At 38.3% G+C, this 22,106-nt stretch overlaps 1 protein-coding gene across 1 annotated transcript; it reads left to right on the top strand.

Moving 5' to 3' along the window:
- Positions 1 to 1,277: 1,277 nt before the first annotated feature.
- pkp2 (plakophilin 2) lies at positions 1,278 to 14,529 on the top strand. The gene is made up of 13 exons (XM_067581916.1): positions 1,278 to 1,568; positions 3,457 to 3,527; positions 4,131 to 4,762; positions 4,878 to 5,016; positions 5,993 to 6,200; positions 6,349 to 6,526; positions 9,234 to 9,351; positions 9,739 to 9,900; positions 10,828 to 11,004; positions 11,372 to 11,525; positions 11,824 to 12,016; positions 12,353 to 12,440; positions 13,515 to 14,529. The coding sequence occupies exons 1-13, from the start codon at positions 1,379 to 1,381 to the stop codon at positions 13,575 to 13,577; spliced, it is 2,373 nt and encodes a 790-aa protein (XP_067438017.1). The 5' UTR covers positions 1,278 to 1,378; the 3' UTR covers positions 13,578 to 14,529.
- The last annotated feature ends 7,577 nt before the right edge of the window (positions 14,530 to 22,106 follow it).

Raw genomic sequence — 22,106 nt, forward strand, 5'->3', positions numbered from 1 at the left:
TAGAATAGAAAATGTTTCTTGGTCTTATCTGGGTATGGAACAGGGTGAGCAGGTGCCTGCAGCACAGTGTCAACAGCATACAGAGTCAAGGGCAAGTGGACTTGGTTGTAGATACTTGTAACTACAACCAAGTCCAGTTGCCCTCGAGTGAACCCTCCTTGGATAACTAAGACTTGGATAACTGAGAATCTTCATGCACAGCATACAGAGCTCAACCATCTGTTATTAGTTATTGTTGGGAAAATTTCACTTTCTTTTGAAATTACCTTTCAATTTATTTAACTTAATATTTCTAAAGACTCATAGTGACTCATTTCCCTGGAAAGACATGCCTAGTGGGAGCTGCCCTTTGTTTCTAGCAGCAGTTTCCTCTTACAACTCCTGCCAAAGAGGGCGGTGCTGTGGTCCAAGGTGGAAAATTGATCTGGTAGACAACTACTGACAACTGAAGTAGTCCATTACCGCTGTGAGAGCAGTACCCTGCGCATGTTAACTTCCATAATTGGTGGTTTCATTCACAAATATGGGCACCAGAGTCATTGTTTTGCTAAATCAAAATTAAATATTAACACAAAAAAGGAGTTAAATATTCAACTTTGTGTGCTTAAGTCAAATTAGGTGTGTGTGTGAAATATCAAGTATTTAGAAGTAGTAATACCACTGTCTAATAATATATATTCTTATCTCATAACGTTATCAGCAAAATGTTCTTGAAGGATCCAAAGCCTACTTATACAGCTGAATGGTCACTTTAAGAATTATGTATTAATTAATATGTTGCCAATATTATTATTGGTGCATTAATGTATAAGCAGCATTGTAATGTTACTGGTGAAGGTGGAACTAATTCTAACAACTTTTTGGGGGGACTTGAATCTGTAAAAAGATATTTTATAGCATAGATTTTATAAACTGATCAAACATTTTGTAGGTAAAATCTTAAGTAACTTTAACTGTCAAATAAATGTAGTGGAATAAAAAGGTATAATATTTCCTTCTGACATGTAGTGTAGCAGAAACTGGAAATATTCAAGTGAAGTACAAGTATCTCAAAATTGTACTTAAGTACTTATAATTACTGGTTAGATAGAATTTGTTAAGTATTCTGCTTTGTTTGCCTGCGTCAAATTAGATGTGTTTCAGAAAAAAAACAACCCAAAAAACATTGTACTGAATACTAGCGAAAAGTAACGATACCAACCTGCAGAGACACCTGACACCTTAGGTGCGTCACCTGCAGCCCCGCCCTTCCCAGAGGCAGGACCCAGACCCACCTGAGTGCTTTGTAGCAGCACTAAACATTCACCCAGGAACACCGTCTCTCTGGCTAAATGAGAACGACCGACTAATTGTCTCTGACGAATCTGGAAAGATCAGAATGGAGGAGTTTTTAAAATCAGCTTTACCTGCGCAGGACTCACTCATGCTGGATGACTCCAGTCTGGCAATGCCGACCAAGCCGAGCCGGAGATCCCCGACGGAAGTTCATTCAAAAGACAGCATCCAGCGAGTCCACCAGCAGGTCCAGCTCACACTGGCACGCAAGGCGAGGAAGACTGCGTCAAATGGTAATGTCCACTTTGAAGTTTTTCTCCGTTTAGTTGGGCAGTTGACTTTTTTTTCCACACGTTTCCAAAAATACGACTCAATTTTAACCCTTACATACCGTTCATATTCTGACCCCCCACAGTTTTCCCTCATAATTAGTATCTATACCAAACTTCTGATCCACAAATCATTCATAAATACCTCATCAGTCATTAATAAATTGGTGATTAATCCTTAATGAAGCTTTGAGAGAGCAGATAGAGTGTATTCTTACGTATATAGGCTATACGTATACGTATATACGTATTCAACGCTTTTTGTTTATAGAGAAAAAGCATTTACAATCACACTGTATAATGGTCATATAATAATGGAACATAATGATTTCAATGAATTATATTAAATGTTTAGAAAATAGTATTTTTGAATGGTGATTTTTGAATAAATATGGGTCAAACACTGAACAAAAATGTGTATCAGCTGCACAAATATGTTGAAATATTTACATTTCTGTGTATTCTGGGTCACTTCAGGAGAAGTCATTAAATTTCAGGCTAAAAGAAAAGTGTTTTTTTCTTGTCTCAAATGGGTCAAATTTGACCCTGAACAGTATGTAAGGGTTAAACAATAGAGTTGCAGACAAAAGGTTCTTAAATGTTTTATCACCTGAAAAGATCTTTTTTTTTTCAGAACTGCCTGTCTATAATAGGGTAATTATGCTACTAAACGTTCAACTGTCTGTCGAGAAAGGTCATTCATAACACTTCCTCCCACAAATCATAATAACAGCAAAGAGTAATTATCTGCAGGGCTTCAATTATTTTGATGAAGATTATATTTACGATTAATCAATTAATCTTTTAGCCTATAAAATGTCAGAAAAAAGTGAAAACTGCCATTGCAATTTCCCAAAACATAAGTTCACAGGTTTAAAAGTGTCATTTTATTTGACCAAAAGCCTCAAACCCAAAAAATATTCAGTTTATTTTCATATAGGACAAACAAAAATACCATAAAGTCACATTTGACAGGAGAAAATTGCTGAAAAACTGTCTGAAAAGATGATTCAATCGTCAAAATAGATTATTAAATCGATTAATTGTTAAATTACATCTCATTTTGAATGTTAGTTTGGGAAGCTCTGTATTAGACAAACCATACAATCACACTAGTAGCAGAAAAATATTTTTTACTTCTTTCCTGTCCCATGAATTATCTTGTGACCCCTTCAAGCCACTGCTGCTATAGACTACCAGACCTCTGTTGGACGCCTCCAGGATGCAGAGGGTAGCTGCTCTGTAGTATTCCCCTTGCCCAACAGGTTCCTGCAGTTTTATCAATACGCCTAAAGGCAAATGGAAGTGTCAGCTGACAGAACTTGAATGATAAAAAGAGTTTGATACATCAGTCATGTACTGACCTGCTGTCCATGGAGTTATTTACTTTTTATTATGCATTGGTGGCCTAAATAAAGATGTAGGTGGGTCATAAAGGTCGTCAGTGACAGTGTGGGTACATGATTAAAAGAATAAATCATATTTTTAGAACCGCATTGATCAGTTTGTTACTACCTAATAGGCCTGTATTTATCGAGTTACTAAAATTTCACTTCACAATCAACATAAATAATATACATAGACAGTATTTTAAAGTATCTGTCTGATGTGTTTTTATCTCACCTCAGGTTTTCCTTCTGCATTCTTCTTGTCAATCCCTGTTCATGCAAATGAATGTGACATTTGTCTGGCAGTTTACAAGCACTTGCAGCACTGTGAATGTGCACTGCACATTTTTAGTAGTTCATTGGGAGTCACGTCCCTGACTTACAAAGTGTTAGTGTTGCCATGTGTTTAGGTAATTACAGTGTGAAACAGTATACTCTGACAAAACCTCTTCAACATGTTTCAGGTAGTGTCCATTTACAGAAGAACTTTGTGAAGAGCTTCGATGCTACAGATGGACTGGTACAACACATGAAGGTGAGAAGCTCTCCCACTCAGTTTAGTCACATTCATCATCTTCTTCATGTGTTACTAAACGGTTTCCGATTGCCTCAAACTGCAAAAGTGCTCAAATTACTTCATAGAAAACCGCCAAGCACAGTCAGTTCAATACTAGCTGTGTTTTACATGTTTTGTCTTTGAAACTTGTAGCTGTTCGTCATAAAAGAACTTCATTGCCTCGTAGATTCATATCACCCTGCACTTTAAATATTGTACGCCATCATTTGAATGTAGTCAGATGGGAGTGCCTTTTGGACTGCTACTGCTTTATGCTCAAAGCCTCCAGGCCTGTCAGATTAATCATTGTGTTACATTTAGCTTGATATTATAGATAATTTGTGACATTTTAACAGTTTTTGCCCTAGGTGTAGACAAATGTGGTGCAAATTTTACATAGCATAAAATAATTTGTTGCTAATGGCAACTTATGTCATTGCAAATATACATTTGATGTTGTTATATAATATGCAATGTTAATTATTTAATACTGTATAGGGCAGCGACTAACACTTATTTTCATTATTGATGAATCTGTAGATTATATTCTTCATTTAATCAATTAGTTATTGTTTCCCACAGCCCTGGGTGATGTCTCCTAATGGATTTGGCTTCACGAGCAGCTCTCTTCAGGAGCATGTGCGGAGACCATCAAGGAGAGTGGAAGTGTCTCCTCCAGCGAGTCCAGAGTTACCTCGCAGCCTTGTTGCATATAATCCCCACCCTTTTGGGATATACGCCCTCCCAAGCCCCTGTCAGTTACACAGGATGGGCACTGTGCTGGACCACTCATTTGGGTCTGATTTATGTCAGCGCTACGCCGCCTCAGAGGACCCTCAGGACATGCGGCTGCGCGCATCCACACCTGAATATGCGAGCTTCCGCCGGAGGTCGCTCAGACAAACTCTAAGACCACAGCCTGTGTTTGCAGATCCGGCGTTTCAGCAAAGTGATGAATTTGCATCTGGCTGGAGTCCTTATCAAACTGTTTGCAGACAGGACAAACCCACTGTGCAGAGTGATGTTGGGATACTTGGTGCTCTGCAGCCTAATAAAAGGCTGTCGTTTCTGCCTCAGGTCAGGGGGGGCAGTCAAGGGCTCCTTAGACAGAATTCATACGCGCCCTCGGTCATCAGCCTGGAGGTGGATGGGGGGAGAGCAATGGAAGCATCACTCCCCATTCAGCCAATACAAGCGCACAATGTCATGACTCTGTAAGATTGTCTTTATTTTTGAAATCTGTCTTGGTGTGTGAATCAGGCCATGAACAATCTTTTGAATTGTTTGTTAATTATGCATTTTCTCATCAATTGCTGACTTCTCACACAGGAAGTCAGAGAACAACCCTCCAGAGATGACGTTAGAGAGGGCCGTGAATCTGTTGACCCAGGATGATGAGGAAACACTGATCTCTGCAGCCAGCTACATACAAAGCCAAAGTTTCAAGAGCGCTGATGCTAAAAAGATGGTATGTATGGGATCATTTTACAGTTTGGTGGAAGGCTAACATATAACATTATAACGCACACTCTAAACTCAAACTAGATTTGTTTGCAGTTTAAAATGTGTTTTTTGGGTGCAATAAATTGGCTCTCTTGCCAACTCTTCCTAGAGTCTTATCATCACTGTGAGGTTTCCAGACAGCCAGTGGAGACTCCAGGAAGTTATTGCTCCCAGCCAAGAAATAACCCCTCATAAAACCACAAATACTGTACACTTTCATATAAACAAATGACATGTAACAAGTTAATTAGTGACCAACAGCTAGCTGTTTCCACTTGTTTCCAGTGTTTATGTTAAGCTAAGCTAAGCTAAGCTAAATGGCTGCTGGTTATTCCCTAAGCCGTTGCTCACAGCTATTAATCTTCTATTCTGATTTGGTTTTGAGAAAAGATTCCAAAGGAATGTTATGAAATATAATGTTTGTTGGTATGAGTAATGTCAGGTCGCTGTCTTCAAGGTTTTCATTTGAATCAAATTCAAAATGGTGTTTTTAGTAAGAAAATGAAAAGGGGATGTCAGCACATCAGCAGGCCACAAGGTCTGACCTCAAACCAGCACCTCAACGAATGAGATGAGATATACTGTCTGGAGTGTGATATAATTTGTCTTTTGCATTTGACCCATCCTATTGTTGCAGGTCCAAAGTCAAACCATTAGATTGGACAAACCTCTCTGAGCAATCCTTGTAATGACTTACTAGATTCAGTCAGGGAGGATTTACAGGGGCAATTTGGGTATGACTTGTGGGAAGAAATAATAATCCTTTCATCTTGTTAATGAACTCAATACGATTACGTCCATCCACGGCGATACTTTATCGCCGTGGATGGACGTAATCGTATTATCAAATTATATTTGTTGAAAGTCAAGGTCTACATAGATTATTTTATGTCTATATCTTTCTGTAAATCTGCCAATCATTAATCCACTCTTGTCCCCAGGTATACTACCTCCGCGGGATCGGAAAGCTCCTGCAGCTCCTCTACAATGACAATGAGGAGGTGCAGCGTGCCACCGCTGGGGCGTTACGTAATGTTGTTTACCAGAGCAGCGAAAACAAGATGGAGGTGAAGGAAAATGACGGTTTTGTTACCATTTTGCGTGCACTAAAGAGCAGCCGTGATGTGGAGACCAGACGACAACTTACTGGTCAGTTTTTAGTGGATTCTCAGCTTCATTTGAAACCTAGTTTTTCCTATTTCAGCTTCCCTGACATCCAAGCATCAACCCTGCAAATGTGTTCTTCAGTAAATGTTCTGTTTGGAAATCATGAAGCATTTCTCTACCTCTCTTTCAGGTCTTTTGTGGAACCTCTCCTCTCATGACCTATTGAAGGAACGTCTCTCCAGAGAGGCCTTATCTGTCCTCACACAGTCAGTCCTGGTGCCCAGTTCTGGCATGTCTGAGGGCGAGAACCCAAAAGACGATCTTCTCACGGATGCTGATGTTTTCCACAATGCTACAGGCTGCCTGAGGTAGGCTTCTTTGTTTGCTTCGAAACAAGATGCTCAGTGACCTTTTGTAGTGTGTATTATAGATCAGAGGAACAGACACCGCTACTGGTATCAGACATTCAGCTCATAATATACAAAATATGATATCTGAGAATTTCTACAAAGATATTCATGCAACTTGCCACACACCAAATAAATGAGTTTGTATCCTGAACGAAAATTGATTATACTTCACTGATTTTATCACTTGTGACCACAAAATCTCTGATCAGTATGGACCAGAATGGCACATGGAGAAAGTTAACTGTTTACAAACTGTATCAGCAGGGAATAAGTGGTGCAGTAGAGCCTTTGGTCATGGAAACATAAGGGAATGATTTTATGATATCACAAAGTACAACCGATACATAACAGATTGGGGAGCTACAGTGATATATAGTATCAGTCTCTACCAAGGTGAGTCATGAGTAAACAGTCTACATGTTGTAAACTGTCTATCTTCGTGCAGCAATATAAAGCAGGAAACACTAACTGTACTTCTGTGGAATTTTTTTTACTGTATAGTTTTCTGTTGTATCATGTTTTCTGTTGAAAACTCAATAAGAGAAATGTGCAGAGTAAAGCAAAAAGTAACACCTACATGATGATGCATCAAAGAAATATCCAGTTTCTCCAGTTCCAGTTAAGTGATCATATCTTATCATGTGTAAGAGGCAACGGCCGTGCTATCAGCGCCATGAGGCTGTACTACAATGATGCTGATACATGCTGATATTTAGCAGGTATTAGCAGGTCAGTTTAAGATGTCACCATGGATTTTGACTCATGCTGCTTCCAGTCATTTCTTCTTCTTTTTTTAATAACAAAAAACTTAGCACAGTTTCTCATTGCACTTGTACCTCGTCAGCTATTTGTGAATTTGTATCTTGGCTCTTTTGAGTCACTGTCACTGTCAATGCTTGATTGTCTTGCCTCGCTTGTAAGTTGCTTTGGATAAAAACGTCAAATGACAAAATGTATATGTAAAAGTCATATTTACCATCTTAATTGACATGTTAGCATGTAAACATTTGCTAATTAGCACCAAACATACAATACCGTACCGCTCAGGCTGATGGTAATGTCATTATTTGGTAACAAACCAAAGTGTTGGTCAAATGTAAATTTGTTACAATAGTTGTCGAGTCTTTACATTTAAAGCTCTAAATCACCAAAGTCATTAGGTTACATCGTCTGGGAACCAAGCATATCTGTATCAAAGCCATGGCTCCAGAGCAAAAACAAGAATAAGCTAGGTCTTCTGATATGTTGAAGTAAGGCTGAAATGATTAGACGTTTGACAGAAAAATGTTTAGCTATTTTGATAATCGATTAATTGTTTCAGTCATTTTTCAAGCAAAAATAGTGTAGAAGAATTGCAAAGAATTCTCTGGCTCCCAACTTCTCAAATGAGCAACTTTGCTGCTGTACTTTACGTACTCTGTCCATTATTTTCTTGATTAATTGATTCGTTGTTTGGTCCATAAAATGTCGATGTTTCCTAAAGCCCAAGATGACATCTTCAAATGTTTTTTTGTCCCATCTAACAGTCCACAACCCAAAGAAATTCAGTTTACTGTCATAGAGGACTAAATAAACCAGAAAATATTCATATTTGAGAAGCTAGAATCAGAAAATTTGGAAAGTTTCTTCTTAAAAATAACTAAAAACAATTAATCTATTATCAAAATAGTTGGTGATTAATTTAATAGATGAATCGACTAATCATTGCAGTTCTAAAACTGAATATTATTGGGTTTTGGACTTTTGGTTGAACAAAACAAGATATTTTAAGACATCACTTTGGACTCTGGGAAGTTGTGATGTTGTATTTTTTTTCTGATTTTTTTCACATTTCATTTATATAATCGGTTAATAAAAATAATACTGAAAATAATCAATAGTTGCAGCCCTAGGTTAAGGGCCGTCAAAAATTTTGTCTGTTGGCGCCACAGATGTTATCTCTGCCCTTGTTATACCTGTTAGCTTCTTGTTATATTGGCACTCTTTCTCATGAGCCACAAATAGTCAGTTAAATGGTTATTAAGATTATTTATCATATTGTCGGTTTCTAGTTGAACTTGGCCTTTTTTGGACATATATCATCTCCATGTTTACAAAGCAGGAGATATCAGACGCACTGCTCCTGGCAACTATAGACGAATGAAAAGAGTGAAAGACTGAATTATTCATGGAGGTCTCACTTCTCTCCGCTCTGCTGAACCGAAATCACTCGATCCTTGCTGGCCCAGCGTTATCAAGTTCTCCTTATCATATTCTAAAACCTTTCCGAGCCTACATTCCTGCCTCTTGTGGATGAGAAAAATGATGAGTTCCCCTCCGATTTATGTTTCATCACTGCACAAAGAACCTGTTGTATAAAGTCAGAATGTTAATCATTGCATTTATTTTCCTAGGGAAGTTGGATTACATAAAAATGTTTTGTTAGTCTGTGCTACAGGCTTTGGAAAGGCCTGAGATCCAAAACAATTCATCATTTAACTTGTGCAATTACATGGTTGAGAGAAGGATACTTATTTTTTGCATATGACTAATAATAATCTGGGATTTTTTTAGCATTGCTGTTTTTTCTTTTATGGTTCAGTAGGACTGAAAACTGCTTATCTGATTCAAACACACACACACAAATGTCATATTACCGGATGGTTTTGACTGTTTTTGTCTCCAGAAATCTGAGCTCTGCTGGTCCAGATTGCAGAAAAGCAATGAGGGAGTGTGAGAATCTTATTGACTCTCTGGTCTACTACATCCGAGGGACCATAGCGGACTACAAGACAGATGACAAGGTGAAATGAAAATGATAAGCATGCCGGAGAAAATGTTTATCTTCACAGTCTGTTTCACAACAAAGTGCTTGGCTGTTATCTACAGTTTGCATGTTGGAGTTTGTGCAGAATTCTTAAATCATTCACCACATGTTTTGATACTATTTTTGTTTGTGTTTTTCGTGAATCATTGCCTAAACAATGTAATGCATATATATGAGACACTGTAGTGCATGTCCAGTCATTCATATAAATCCTGTTGCTCTTCACAGGATTAATAAAAGTCACAAACTGGATGGACTGTACCTATTACACATGCATTTATTACTTTGCTACAGCTTTGTTCTTGAGCCAATTACTGTACTATATATAATTTGATATTTATCTATCTTAATGTCTGCTCCAAAGTCTACAGAGAACTGTGTCTGCATCCTGCACAACCTGTCTTATCAGATTGAGGCAGAGCTTCCAACAAAGCACGTGAGAGATCTCTGGGATTCTCGGCAAAACTTGGCTGCCAAACCAAAGACCGTGGGCTGTTTTCCTTATCGCAGTGCCAAGATCACAGAGGTAATCCCCCTCGACAATAATCAACCTCGACAATACAAAAGATGTCCTCGTGGTACAATATTTGATGATGATATTCAGTGAAAACTGCTGCATTGCTGCAGGTTTTATCAGCAAAAACAGCTTCCTAGTACAGTATCTTATTTATCTTGTTTTATTTTGTGCACAGGGAGAGAAAACTAAAGGAAAATATCACATTTTACATTCCTAATTTGTGAGGTGTTCTTGTCAGGAGTTCTTGAAGAAAATGAAGGGTTACTGTACCTTGAAACTGTGCTGTAATATAAGCTCAAACCTGCATTCATACTTGCACTCTTGCATGTAATTTATACACTTTAAAACACCTTAACATTACACCCAAATGTGATACTTGAGCATCTCATTTTAAAACCAAATACGCTAAAATGTTGCTATAACAGCCTCGATTCCTTTGGAGCTTTCCACCAAATTTTAGAACCTGGCTGCAGGGATTTGCTCCCTTTTAGCTACAAGAGCATTTGTGAGGTCGGACACTGATGTTAGGCAATAAGGCCAATGTTCAAATTAGTCAAAAAGTTTTACTGTTGGGCGTATAGTGTATGTAGTTTATTGTGTAGGGCCTTTGTATACATTAGGCTACTGGCTAATTTCAGATTTTTAAGGCTTCTATGTTCCCATTAGACCCCTAAAACCATCTAACTGCATTGCAGCTTCTGACTCAGACAGTGTGAATTCTAATAATTGTGTGAATTTCAAGTATGGTGATGCTGCAAAATAGCATGCAAGCTCAGCCAGTCTTCCCTGGGCAAGTTTAAAATGCCTACACATAATAAGACCCAGAAAATTATGCATCAGTCATTCAGTGTTAATCCACTGCATAAAAAACTGCCCTCCATGTCAATATGGACTCAGTGAACTGATCTGAAATCGACTACTGCCGTTTCCTCTCAGCATCTGGAGCAACAGGGCCCCCTGCTGGAGGAGAAGGCCAACCCCCGGGGCATCGAGTGGCTGTGGAGCGCCATCACTATCCGGATGTACCTGTCACTGATAGCCCGCAGTATACGTCACTGCACCCAGGAGGCTGCCATCGGAGCCCTGCAGAACATCACAGCTGGAAATGGAGCGGTAAGAAGACAGATGTAAACTTCATTAAAGCTCTGTTGCTTTTTACAGTTTAACACTGAGATGGAGATGTTGCAGTCCTACGTACTGACCAAACAGCAGTCTCAAATAGTGTTGCAATTAAAAAATATTTAAATATTTAATTATTATTATGTAATAAATAACTTAAAGGACTGATTTTACACCTTGCATCTGTGGGGTTTTTTTTCTTTATTCATTTATAATAGGTCATAATAGGAAATGTTTTACTCATGTGCTTAAAACATACTGATGGCAAACAAACTTTTGCCTAAAAACATAAAAAAAATTGTAGCTTTTGTCATCATGTATTAAAATTCAGATATGTAACTAATTATCTGTGGGCTGGCAGGTGACTGAAGCCATTGCCTTTACTATTGTTCAACGGGAAAACGGCCTTCAGCATGTGAAGAAGATGATGCAGGATGGAGAGAGTGATGTGAAGAGGACGGCTGTGTCTCTAATAAAAAACCTCTCTCGCTACCAGGAACTGCAATCTGAAATAGGTAATTATTTACTTCTAAAACCTTTACATACTTTGACTTTATTGGCCTGTTATTTTTCTCCAAAAACAGAGATAACATGGCTTCTTAAAGACTCAGTCTGTCAGTTATTTTTCACGATATCATCACAAGTTAGATGTACAGTAAATTCACATACATATGAGCTCACATACAAAAGTTTGAGTTACGGATGAAAGATTCAGCATGTTTGTGTGTTTCATGCTACTGATTCAGAAACAGTAACTTATTATTTTGTTGTTTAATGGCACACTTTCAATATGTCATATATCTCATCCTGAAGTCAAGCAGGTGTTGCCAGAGTTGGTGGAGATGCTGCCCAACGACGACACCAGCACTGACCTGCCCACAGAGGTGACGGCTTCTCTGTGTCGCATCCTCGTTAACCTGAGCCAGAGCACCACGCAGCACGTCAGAGACATCTTCAACCAGCGAGCCCTCCCGAAGATCATCAACATCAGCAGCAAGGACAACGGGTTAGTCAGCGCTCACCTTATCATTGCATCATGCTTCAAAATGTGCTGATTAATATACTTTTTCATGATTAGTGCTTTATGAAGAATGCAATGACACAACTTGAAACAGTGTATTTGTCACTTTACGTATGTTTAGCTGGTAGAAAAAGTTAGAAAAAACAAATGAGAAGTTTTAGCTTGTAATATCTAGTTTCAATATACTGCACCACATGTTTCAGATTGAATTTATTGAAAATCAAAACATCTTTAACCTTTGATATCTAGTTTTATATACCTATATTATATGTACATGAAGTGTGTACTTCTAAAAGAATAATTTCATCTTTCTGTTCCTAGTTATGGACCAACCAGAGCGGGTCAGACAGCATGCGTCCTGCTGCACACGATGTGGAAACACAATGATCTCCACAAGGCCTTCAAGAGGGTTGGTTCCTTATTACAGTACAGAATATTGCATTTTTTCCTTAAGTGTAATGGAGGTGCTTAAGGAATTTCCTCTGTCTAATTCGTTTAGGGCTGCAACTAACCATTATTTTCATTATTTATTAGTCTACAAATTATTTTATCAATGAATCAACTCATTGTTTTGTCTTCAAAATGTCAGAAAATAGTTTAAGAGGCCTGTTATAATTTCAGACAGCCCAAGGTAACATATTCAAATTGTTCATTTTATTGAATCAACAGTCCAAAACCCAAAAATATTCACTTCACTATCATATATGACAAAGAAAAGCATAAAATCCTCAGATTTAAGAATCTGGATTCAGTGAATATTTGGCGTTTTTTTCTTGAAAAATAACTGCAAATGATTAATCGATTATCTAAATAGTTGGAGATTCATTTCCTGTTTCAGCTCTAAATTCATTTGCTTTCACTTGCCACTTGCAGAATTTTGCCAACCAGGTATTACTGAAACTTTAAAAGCTTCAATAAGCATTTTTTGCAGCAAAGTAGCTTCCTATTGTCTTCAACTTGTTTCATCAGACATCACCATTCATGTTTGTACAGCAAGAAAATACACAGATGGATTGGATTGATGGAGGTTGCATTGTTAGGATGGTTCTGAGAAATGTTATCCTAAACAATGACTGCACTTTGTCACTTTGTCATTGATGGTGCGTGTTTATAAAAAAATTAGATTGTGTGTTATACTAGAATTGGGCGATATGACAATATGTAAAGTAACACATTTGTTTCTTGCCATACTGTTCAGTGTGAGGTAGATATAGCATTAGTTTTTCTGGTTTTATTTGGCTAATGTGGGCAATGGTGAGCAGTAAGCAGTAATGCTTTATGGCAGTATTGGGTTTACAGGGGTTTTTTTGCATAAATGTGATGAAGTACCTTGATCTGTCAGCTATGCATGCATCGTTATCTGCCATAATGTCCTTTTTGATGCTACCATTAGGGGTCACCAGATTCTGAAATTTTCAAATCATGTCTCACTATTACTGCCTTGAAGAACCTTGAATAAACACTTTGTTTTTTTTCTCAACAGTGTGGATACAGGAAAGCTGATTTCATCAACGCGAGGACAATAAAGGCTGCAAACTCCAGCTGAGATTGAGCTGAATATCCATTAACACCAAACTCAAACTCACACGTGTTAATGATGTCAGCTCTTGTGATCACAAATCACTTACTGCACTATTTGTACTGTAATGTAACGGAGTGTCCGCGTCACAGTTTAGTAACTGTTGGTTTCATAAAAGGATAATTAGATTTTTCTCTCAATGCTGCAGACAAAGGTTAGTGAAGCAGGCCTACATTTCCCTTAAACGTCTCATGAAATTGCTTTTCACTAGCAAGAACCACGCCACAACAATATGTCGTTTAAAGGTTTAATGGAATTCAGGAGGTATTGAGGATGTTGAGGATAGATGAATGGATGTGGGTGAAGGTAGAAGGAAGATGTCGTCTGTTAGGCTGGTCTGGGAGGATGTACTGAAGACCAGGCCGAGGGAAACTCAGTGTGGGGATTCTCAGGCATATTTCCGCCCGAGCTGATCACTGGCCCCCAGACAGTGCCTAGAATGAGATGTGGGAGAGGTATGCACCAGATTGAATAGGAAGGGATGGGGGAAAGAGGGATGAGCAGAGGGAGGGATGATGTAGGAAGACGAACCTAATTTAACAAGTTAACTACATTAAAATTGTAAATTTCATGGGACCTTTAAAGCACTTTTTAGTTTTGTTTCCTTAAAATGCAACATCTCTTTAGCAATGATAGTGTATTTAATGTAAAGTATTGCTTTATGTTTGTGTAGTTATTTTATATATTTAGTGGCAGCTTTACAGTTGAAAATGTGTTTTTATGCACTTCTGCACAGTAAACCTTTAAACTGTTAATGAATTTATAGAAATGTGTTTTTAAAACTTAAGAATGACTTTGAGAATGATTTCCTACTTTAAAACTCAACAAGCTTCCCTTCTTTATTGAGTTGATTCCAGAAACAAATTAACTTGATTGTTGTTTATGTTTTTGAAAACTGTGATTATTACTTTAATAAATGCCAGAACAACTGTTCGATAGCTATTATGTGCAGTTATTTGTTTTCCCTTAATAAATCATTCTTACCTTAATGCGTACTACTAATTCTATATTATTGAAAAAGGTCAGTCAATCTTATGCCTTTTAATATGCCAAAAGTCTAATTATACTGCATTTATCCCCCTTTATTACAGATACAGTATGATTTCTGTGAATTTATATTTCTATTACCTGAGGAAAAAGTCAATAATATATCAATGAGTTCAATCATCATTTCTGGGATTTTACATTTGAAAATCTGACTTAAACTGTGCCTGACCCAAATTAAGTAAATTGTTTACAAATCAAGTGTGGAAGATCATCAGATATAGACAGCTTCAGATGTTTTGCTTACACTTTAATTCATCAGACCTCTCAGTGACTTTGAGGCCCTGAAGCAGTGTTGACCTTGCGGGACCTGGCAGAGCGAGCTGCACTGCAGTACAGCTGAACTCAGGAGGCTGAGTGCCAAACAACATCACCCCTCCCAGACAAGACTTTTTAAGGCCAGGGCAGAGAGGAGATTGAGCTTTAGAAGTGTTTATTTCACAAAGAAACAGACAAGTGTTATGAGTGATTTTAATATAGTGGGGAGAGACTGGACACTGAGAAGGAAAGAAATAATATGAAATCACAAGACTTGCACCACCATACTGCTCAATAGGAAACTCATCCTCAGAGCATTGGTGGTCTAGCTCAGACAGTTTTTATTTAAAAATACAAAACCCCAGAGAAATCTGCTTTGTCTAATGAAGCTGATCCCAACTGGGAAATCTACAAAGGCCTCACTTGATTTCAGGCGGTGGTTGAATTTGCAAAATCAAATTAACTGTATCCCACAAAGCTGTTTCCGGCTTTGTATCAGTGACTCTCCAAATACACGGAGCGAGGGCACATGCTGGGAGGAAGCACCACATCTGCAAGCATGTAAGACATAATGTAGCATGACATGACATAAAATTGCTTTTGAGCACTGATAAGATTTTCCTCCTCTTGTTTTCTGGCCTTGTATTCAGCTGCTGCAGGAAGCTTATGTGTTTAATGTATGTGGTTTGGACTTGTTGTATGAGACAGCAAATGCAACACAATTCAGGAAGGATATGGAGTGAGTGAATTAATCAATGTTACAGATGTAAATATGATTCTTTAAAGATGTTGAACCTTTTTTCAGGCCCATAAAACAAAGTGAGGTATGTTGCGATTGTATCCTGCAGAGGGCAGTGGTGTAGCATTAACATAACTGCTCATCAAGAGTCGAGAAAAGATTCGGTTTTGATCTATAAAATTGTCCCCATGTGGGCACTTTGTCCCCAAATAACATTATTTTTCATAGTCATAAATTCTCCATCCCACGTTTTAGCTCTCAGATTAAACTCTAAGCCTTTCTATTTGAGGAACTAAACTCTGCGCTTTTCCTCGTTTCACTAATAATCTCTAATTCACTCACTTTCTGAACTATTTTGGTGACAAAGTCCATGATTTCCACGTCTTGGTTTTCAAGCAAGGAGAGAAAAGCTCTGAAGAAGCCAAATCCTTTTAACAATAGCCTACTTGTCTTTCCGCAGCTTATGCAGCTCTGAAAAGGAGAGCTTCATCCTCTTGTGATGAAATGAATTTGGTGACCAGACTTTTAGAAAAAGCATTATGAGAAAAAAAAATCAATGTACATACATGTAAATTCTCCTCTAGTGCCCAAGATAGCTTTCCTTGTCATGTGTGAGGCATTAACTACTCTAAGGCCTCAAGAATGATATTTATAGACCAACATAAAAATAATATATGTCCAAAATACAAAAATAGCTAACAGGTGTTGAGACACATGAGAAAGAGTTTGTTTGCTACTGGAGCAGGGTGCAGTGAAGTGTTACAGGGCCACACTGGAGTTGCCACATAACCTCCAAACATGTTTAATACAAGAAAGGATTCTTTCACAGCGATGGAAAACCGGCTAAAAGAGAAGCCAGTTTGACTTTTTTTTACTTCACAGTGACGCCATTGTCACCAGTGTCAGCACTCAGGGCAAATTGCTATCCACTGACATAATCACTCAAGAACATTTGGGATCAAAAACAAAAAGTAATTTCTTGCAGAACTCGCTTTAAGATTTCATGGTATTTTGTGGGACTTCATGTGTCTTTTACCCCTCTGATCTCTTAAGAATGTCTGGAATGAAGTACCACCCTGTAATGTCACAAACTCAGACAGACACTGCTAAAGGGAGCACAGAGTATCCTGCAGTAGGTGTTTTAAAGGAGTATTTTGACATTTTGGGATACATGCTTATTCGCTTTCTTGCCAAGAGTTAAATGAGAAGATCTATACCACTCTTAACTTGAGATCGGTATCACTTCTCTCATCTAATTCTTGGCAAGAAAGTAAAATTTCCTAAAATATTGAACGAACAGGCAGTTATTAGTACAGAACCAGCTCTTCACAACTAGCCAACACTGCAGCTGCAGCTATACAATAAACTACAACACTGTCAACATTTTGAATTATAGCTCAAAGACCTGCAACATACAACTTTAACATGAAATAATATTCACCTAAAGACTATAAATGAGTCAATATCACTTTATTTCCCATAACCAATTTGACTACAGAGGAGGACAAACCAATCCGAGCTCAACCAGGAGCGGTTTGGAGGAAGATCAAGATGATGCACGAAATGAGCAGAAATGTGTTTGTGTTGTAAAAACAGTCAATAATTAGACTTCAGCAAATCATTGGCACAACACGGTTCATTACATGCTCAGTCTTGTCTCGACCTCCTAAAAGACACAAATAATATATTAGCTATTGTGCAGATTTTTGAAATAAACTAGATTAAAATGTAATTAAAAGGATTAAAATGTGATTAATTTTAGTTTTAGAATTCCCCTTTGTTCATGAGCTCAGCTGTAGGCAGTGTCTGCTCGTTAGCAGGCATCATTGCCTGCAGCTGTGCTTAGTTTTTAAAAAGCCTCAGTTTGCCTGAGCGCTTGGTCACTTGTTCTGTTGCTGAGAGAGTTTTGTATGTGTTTTAATCTCTTTTTGTTTTCCCCCCTTTTCTTAAAGTTGAAGCTTTTGGCAATTTTAACAAACCCAAAGCATGTCGGCATCTGTCTTTCCTTTAAGCCCAGACATGTTCTTTCTTTTGTTTTTGATTTATTTGAGCCACTCGCTTTCTTGATAAGCAGCAGAAGAATTGGTCAAAGCACGGTTAATTAAAAACACTGATAACAGGCAGCGTGATATTCAGTCATCAGCTGGCAGTAACAAAGATCATATTATGGAGTTCATTAGAAGCAGCCTGGCTAGAACAGATTTCTCCTTGAGAGAAGAGGCAGGACAGGGATTTGATTTGATTTGATTCAGACATAAAAACATCACTTTAATAGATACAAACAGAAACAAACAATATTTGTACAAGTAAAACACCTAAAACCCACAATTAGCCCCAAACATTTTACAGCACACAAAATAACATTAAAACATTAAAACAACAGAGTGCAAAACTGATGCCCTGTATATAGCAGGGAACCTAGCTTATATACAATGAACTATATCATCATTAACTACATATTTCTATTGCCTCACATACATTAACTTAAGATATATAACCATCCGTAGCCATTACCCTGTTGGTGTCAGGACAAACCTGATAAGAGAATCTTCTTTTACCAATCTCTAATTTTAGCTTTGGTAAGACATAATTTGTGCCTGTAGTTGTTGACCGGATGTTTTATCTCTCACCAAATGGCATTGGTCATAAATAGCTCTTGGTTTCTTTATATGATGTGCGTTATAAACTCAAAAGGCTTTTGTCAATGGTATCATTCACTGTCAACCACCCTAGAGTACTATGTAATTCAGTCACTGCGGTGTCATACACACACCTCAAGACAATTCTAACTAAGTTATTCTCTGCCTTTTGGGGCCTTTCGATCTCACTGATAGCTGCATTGCCCCAAATGGCTGAGCAACAGCTGACCTGACTGCCAACTAAGGCTTGGGCTGACTGCTTCAATACTTTCATATAAGCAAATAACCAGCTATCCATAGAATCATATACACTGTGCTAGTAATCTTTTTTGATAAGTGACTGATATGGGGAGTCTATGATAAATGATTATCTAAATGAATACCTAAAAGTTTAATAACTGAAACCTATTCAGTTTATGGCAATTGTATTTGCACTAACATTACCTCAACTTGACCAACACAGAGGTTGTCTCTCCTTTGAAGGCAAATATGATTTTGAATATGTAAAGCCACTCTTCCTCCATACCCATGCTTATCTCTTCTCATCACAATCCCTCTAGGAGAATCTGTCCATCATTAATTGTGTCATCTAAATGAGTTTCAGTTATGGCAAAAATATGCATATTATTATTCATCATTAAATCAGAAACCTCATGCATCTTATTAGGCAAGATTCAAACAGTAACGTGCTAAATGCAATCCTTTCCTCAGCAATGACAAGTCAATTGAGCATACCTGTTTCCCACTTGGCTTTGATATGCTCCATTTAGTCTCCGTCGTAATTGGATATAGAGTTTTCCTTCTCGCATTTATCTCAGAAGGAAATTGATCATTCATTCCGAAGGATGCATTCCTGAGTTCCCTACCCTTGCTTTTAACAAGTTCTTCTTTCCTTAAAATGTTTAAATCGAGCCACAATGGCTCTCGGCCTACCCTCAGAAACTTTTCCCATTATGTGAACACAAGAGAAAGTGATGCGCTTAGTTGTTTCTGGTGTCATTTTTTACTGTTAAGCCATAAATTGCTGCACAGCAAATTGACAGTCTGTGTTATTATCCTCCGGGATTCCAGAGAACACAATATTGTCTCTCCTGGTGCGGCATTGGAGGTCAAGCAAGGTTTTCTTTTAGCTGCTTGTTCTCCTTTTCAGTAGCAGCCACCTTATTCTCCACAGTTTGTATTGAGCATTTTAGCACCACATTCTCAGACATCAAATCATCAATTTGCATCTGACTATATTCTTGGCTCGCTCTGAGCTTGCCCAATTCCTCTCTCATGACATCCAATATCTGAAGCTTTGCAAGCCTTTTATCAATGGATTGCAGTAGAGCAATTTCTACCTTCATTGTTGGCTCACTCCCATCTCTGTCAAAATACGCTCTTTTGCTTAGGAAGGGTCTGGAATCCTCATTGATATCCTTTAGGATCTTCCTCTTGTCTCTTTCACAAGTGTTCCCAAAGCTTGTATCTTTCTGAGACATGTTCCCGTTTGCTCTTTGATAGCTCACCTCAATAAATCTCTTCAGCTCTTCAAAAGACCCACAAGAATCCAGATTGTTTGATCAGAGTTCAGTCAGGCCCTGTAGTTTTGGGCCAGCCAACAACTTGCAGTGGAATCAACAGAAGGGCTTCCAGGAGGAGCAAGCCAGGGCGGAGGGAATCCACTAAAAATCACTCCTTGCAATTGCCATCCACAACTCTGGACAGTTTGGTGGTATGACTTATCAAAAACACTTAAACTGTATATTTGATTCTTATAAAAATCTTTGAGAAAAATCATGGCCTCCTTAACTGGAGCTGAAAATTAAGATGTCATTTAGGTCTAAGGAACTAAAAAGAGACAAAATGGATCTTGTGAAATCTGTCAAAAATTTCATTTGGTTGCAGCAGCTGCTTCTTGATATTATTCAAGGATGAGGAGTATCTTACACTGAGAAAGTGTGTCATTCCCTGAAATGGACAGATACTTGAAGTATTCAATGGATTATCTGATAAAGGCAATGCAAAAATACGGCAATAAGGTAAACATATGCCATCAAATCAACCCTGAAATGCTCCAAAAAACCAACCAAGATCACAAATTTAATTAGATCTACCAGATTAATTTCTCTTCCTGTTTCTGAAGTCTCACTTGTCTTCAAAGTGTCAAAACTAATAGACAGCATGCAAACTCTGGTGCAGATACAGGGGATCAGATTTTGGTTTAGGACTGCCAGTCAGAGGAAGAAGAGCCTGTAGCCTGAAAGTTTTCAGCCTGAGACAGAAATTGGAGAGGAGGAGGGAGGAAAAATGAATGTGCTTGGTCCCAGGAGAGGGAAGAGTTGGAGTGAAATGAATCTCTACAGAGAAGGGAGGACGAGTCAAAACAACAGCAAGCTTATGCTGTAAGGTGCATGTGATGAGATATACCGTAAAACAAGTGAGGGAACTGAGGGATCCTACCAATGAAACCTGATCGGTGCAGTCCAATAAGAACATATGCAGTTAATTTCTCAGATCTCATGGTCTGCAGTCGTGCCAAGCAGTATGTGGTGGCTGACCGATCAAGTGGGATGAGGATCAAAAACTGGGAGGCGTGGAGTGCTTTTTAAATTCTGAGTAGTTCAGTCTGGGTTGCTGACTTGACTCGTGACTTATTGGGGTCAACGAGGTTGTTTTGTGACGGGAAAAGCTAGTTAGAGAAAGCATGTTCAAGAGTTTAGGAAAAGAAGTGAAGAGGGTGACACTGGTCTGTATGTCTTGACAACAGATGGATTAAGAGACTCATTGACCTGGTTGGCTCTGCTAAAGCACAATTTTAAGACTTTATCATGAATATGCAGATGCTGTTTGGTAGCACCTGGAAGTTGACCTGTTAAAGGGGTTTTTCTGTATCTTAATTGGGGCAAACTTGATGTGATTTGTGATATATAAACAAAATTTGACTGGACTTGTCCATAGTGAAGAGAGAAAGAACATGGAGCCTCAGTTATCCTCAATCTTCCCAAAATCATAATGAAAGTATGACTGACCTACTCTTTTTTTAAGAGTGGGCAGTACAGGAGATGTCCCATATCTTAAGTTTACCTTTTTTGGCAGTCCACATATATTGTGATTAGGCCTCAAAATGGAAACAGGGTGTTTGGCAGTCTTCTAGTCAAATTTCCAAATGAAATGGTATCGAAACAAAAGTACACATACATGTCAGTCATGGCCCGGTCCCATATTTTCATTTCCTGTGGTGTAGTCAACCTTTTTTGTTTCCTTTTAAAATAATAGACCTTATTCTGTAAGCAGCAGCCTGACTACGGCATACATTAAGTTTGAAGACGGGCTTTAAATCCTGAAAGCATCTGTCAACCCTTGTCACCGCTGCTTGCAAGGAAACATCAATCACTCAACAGCTCCACCATATGCTGAGGATTAATTGCAGAGTTTAGTTCTAAAGTGATATATATGTAGGTCTACAACACTGGAACGAATGACTGCTATTAAAACAAGAATATGGCGAGGAAAAAGAGCCATTTCATGGGTTTTTATTAAATTTATGAGTCATGTGAAGACACTTGCTTACCAAATGGGTTTGTGAGAGGCTGCTAAATCGAGCATCAAGGAGCAGATTAAAAAATAAATACAGCACCTGTGCAGATTTTGAACTGATCTGCATCATAATATCAAGAGTGGAGCGGCACTGAAATGACAGTATCTCGAAAGGCTGAAGGTCATCAGTGATTCTGCCTGGTCGGCAAAACAACAGGCAGCTGTCATGATTAATGCTGTGAAACATGAAGACACAAGGGTTGACTGGAATTTAAATAAGGACAAACACATACACAC

This window comes from Thunnus thynnus, chromosome 23 (assembly GCF_963924715.1).
Source record: "Thunnus thynnus chromosome 23, fThuThy2.1, whole genome shotgun sequence".
Classification (NCBI taxonomy): domain Eukaryota; kingdom Metazoa; phylum Chordata; class Actinopteri; order Scombriformes; family Scombridae; genus Thunnus; species Thunnus thynnus.

Excerpts from the sequence above, each read along its gene's own strand:
- pkp2 (XM_067581916.1), top strand. The coding sequence starts at position 1,379 with ATGGAGGAGTTTTTAAAATCAGCTTTACCTGCGCAGGACTCACTCATG. Across the intron at positions 3,528-4,130 it reads GACTGGTACAACACATGAAG|CCCTGGGTGATGTCTCCTAA; the intron begins GTGAGAAGCTCT and ends TGTTTCCCACAG. Across the intron at positions 9,901-10,827 it reads GCAGTGCCAAGATCACAGAG|CATCTGGAGCAACAGGGCCC; the intron begins GTAATCCCCCTC and ends GTTTCCTCTCAG.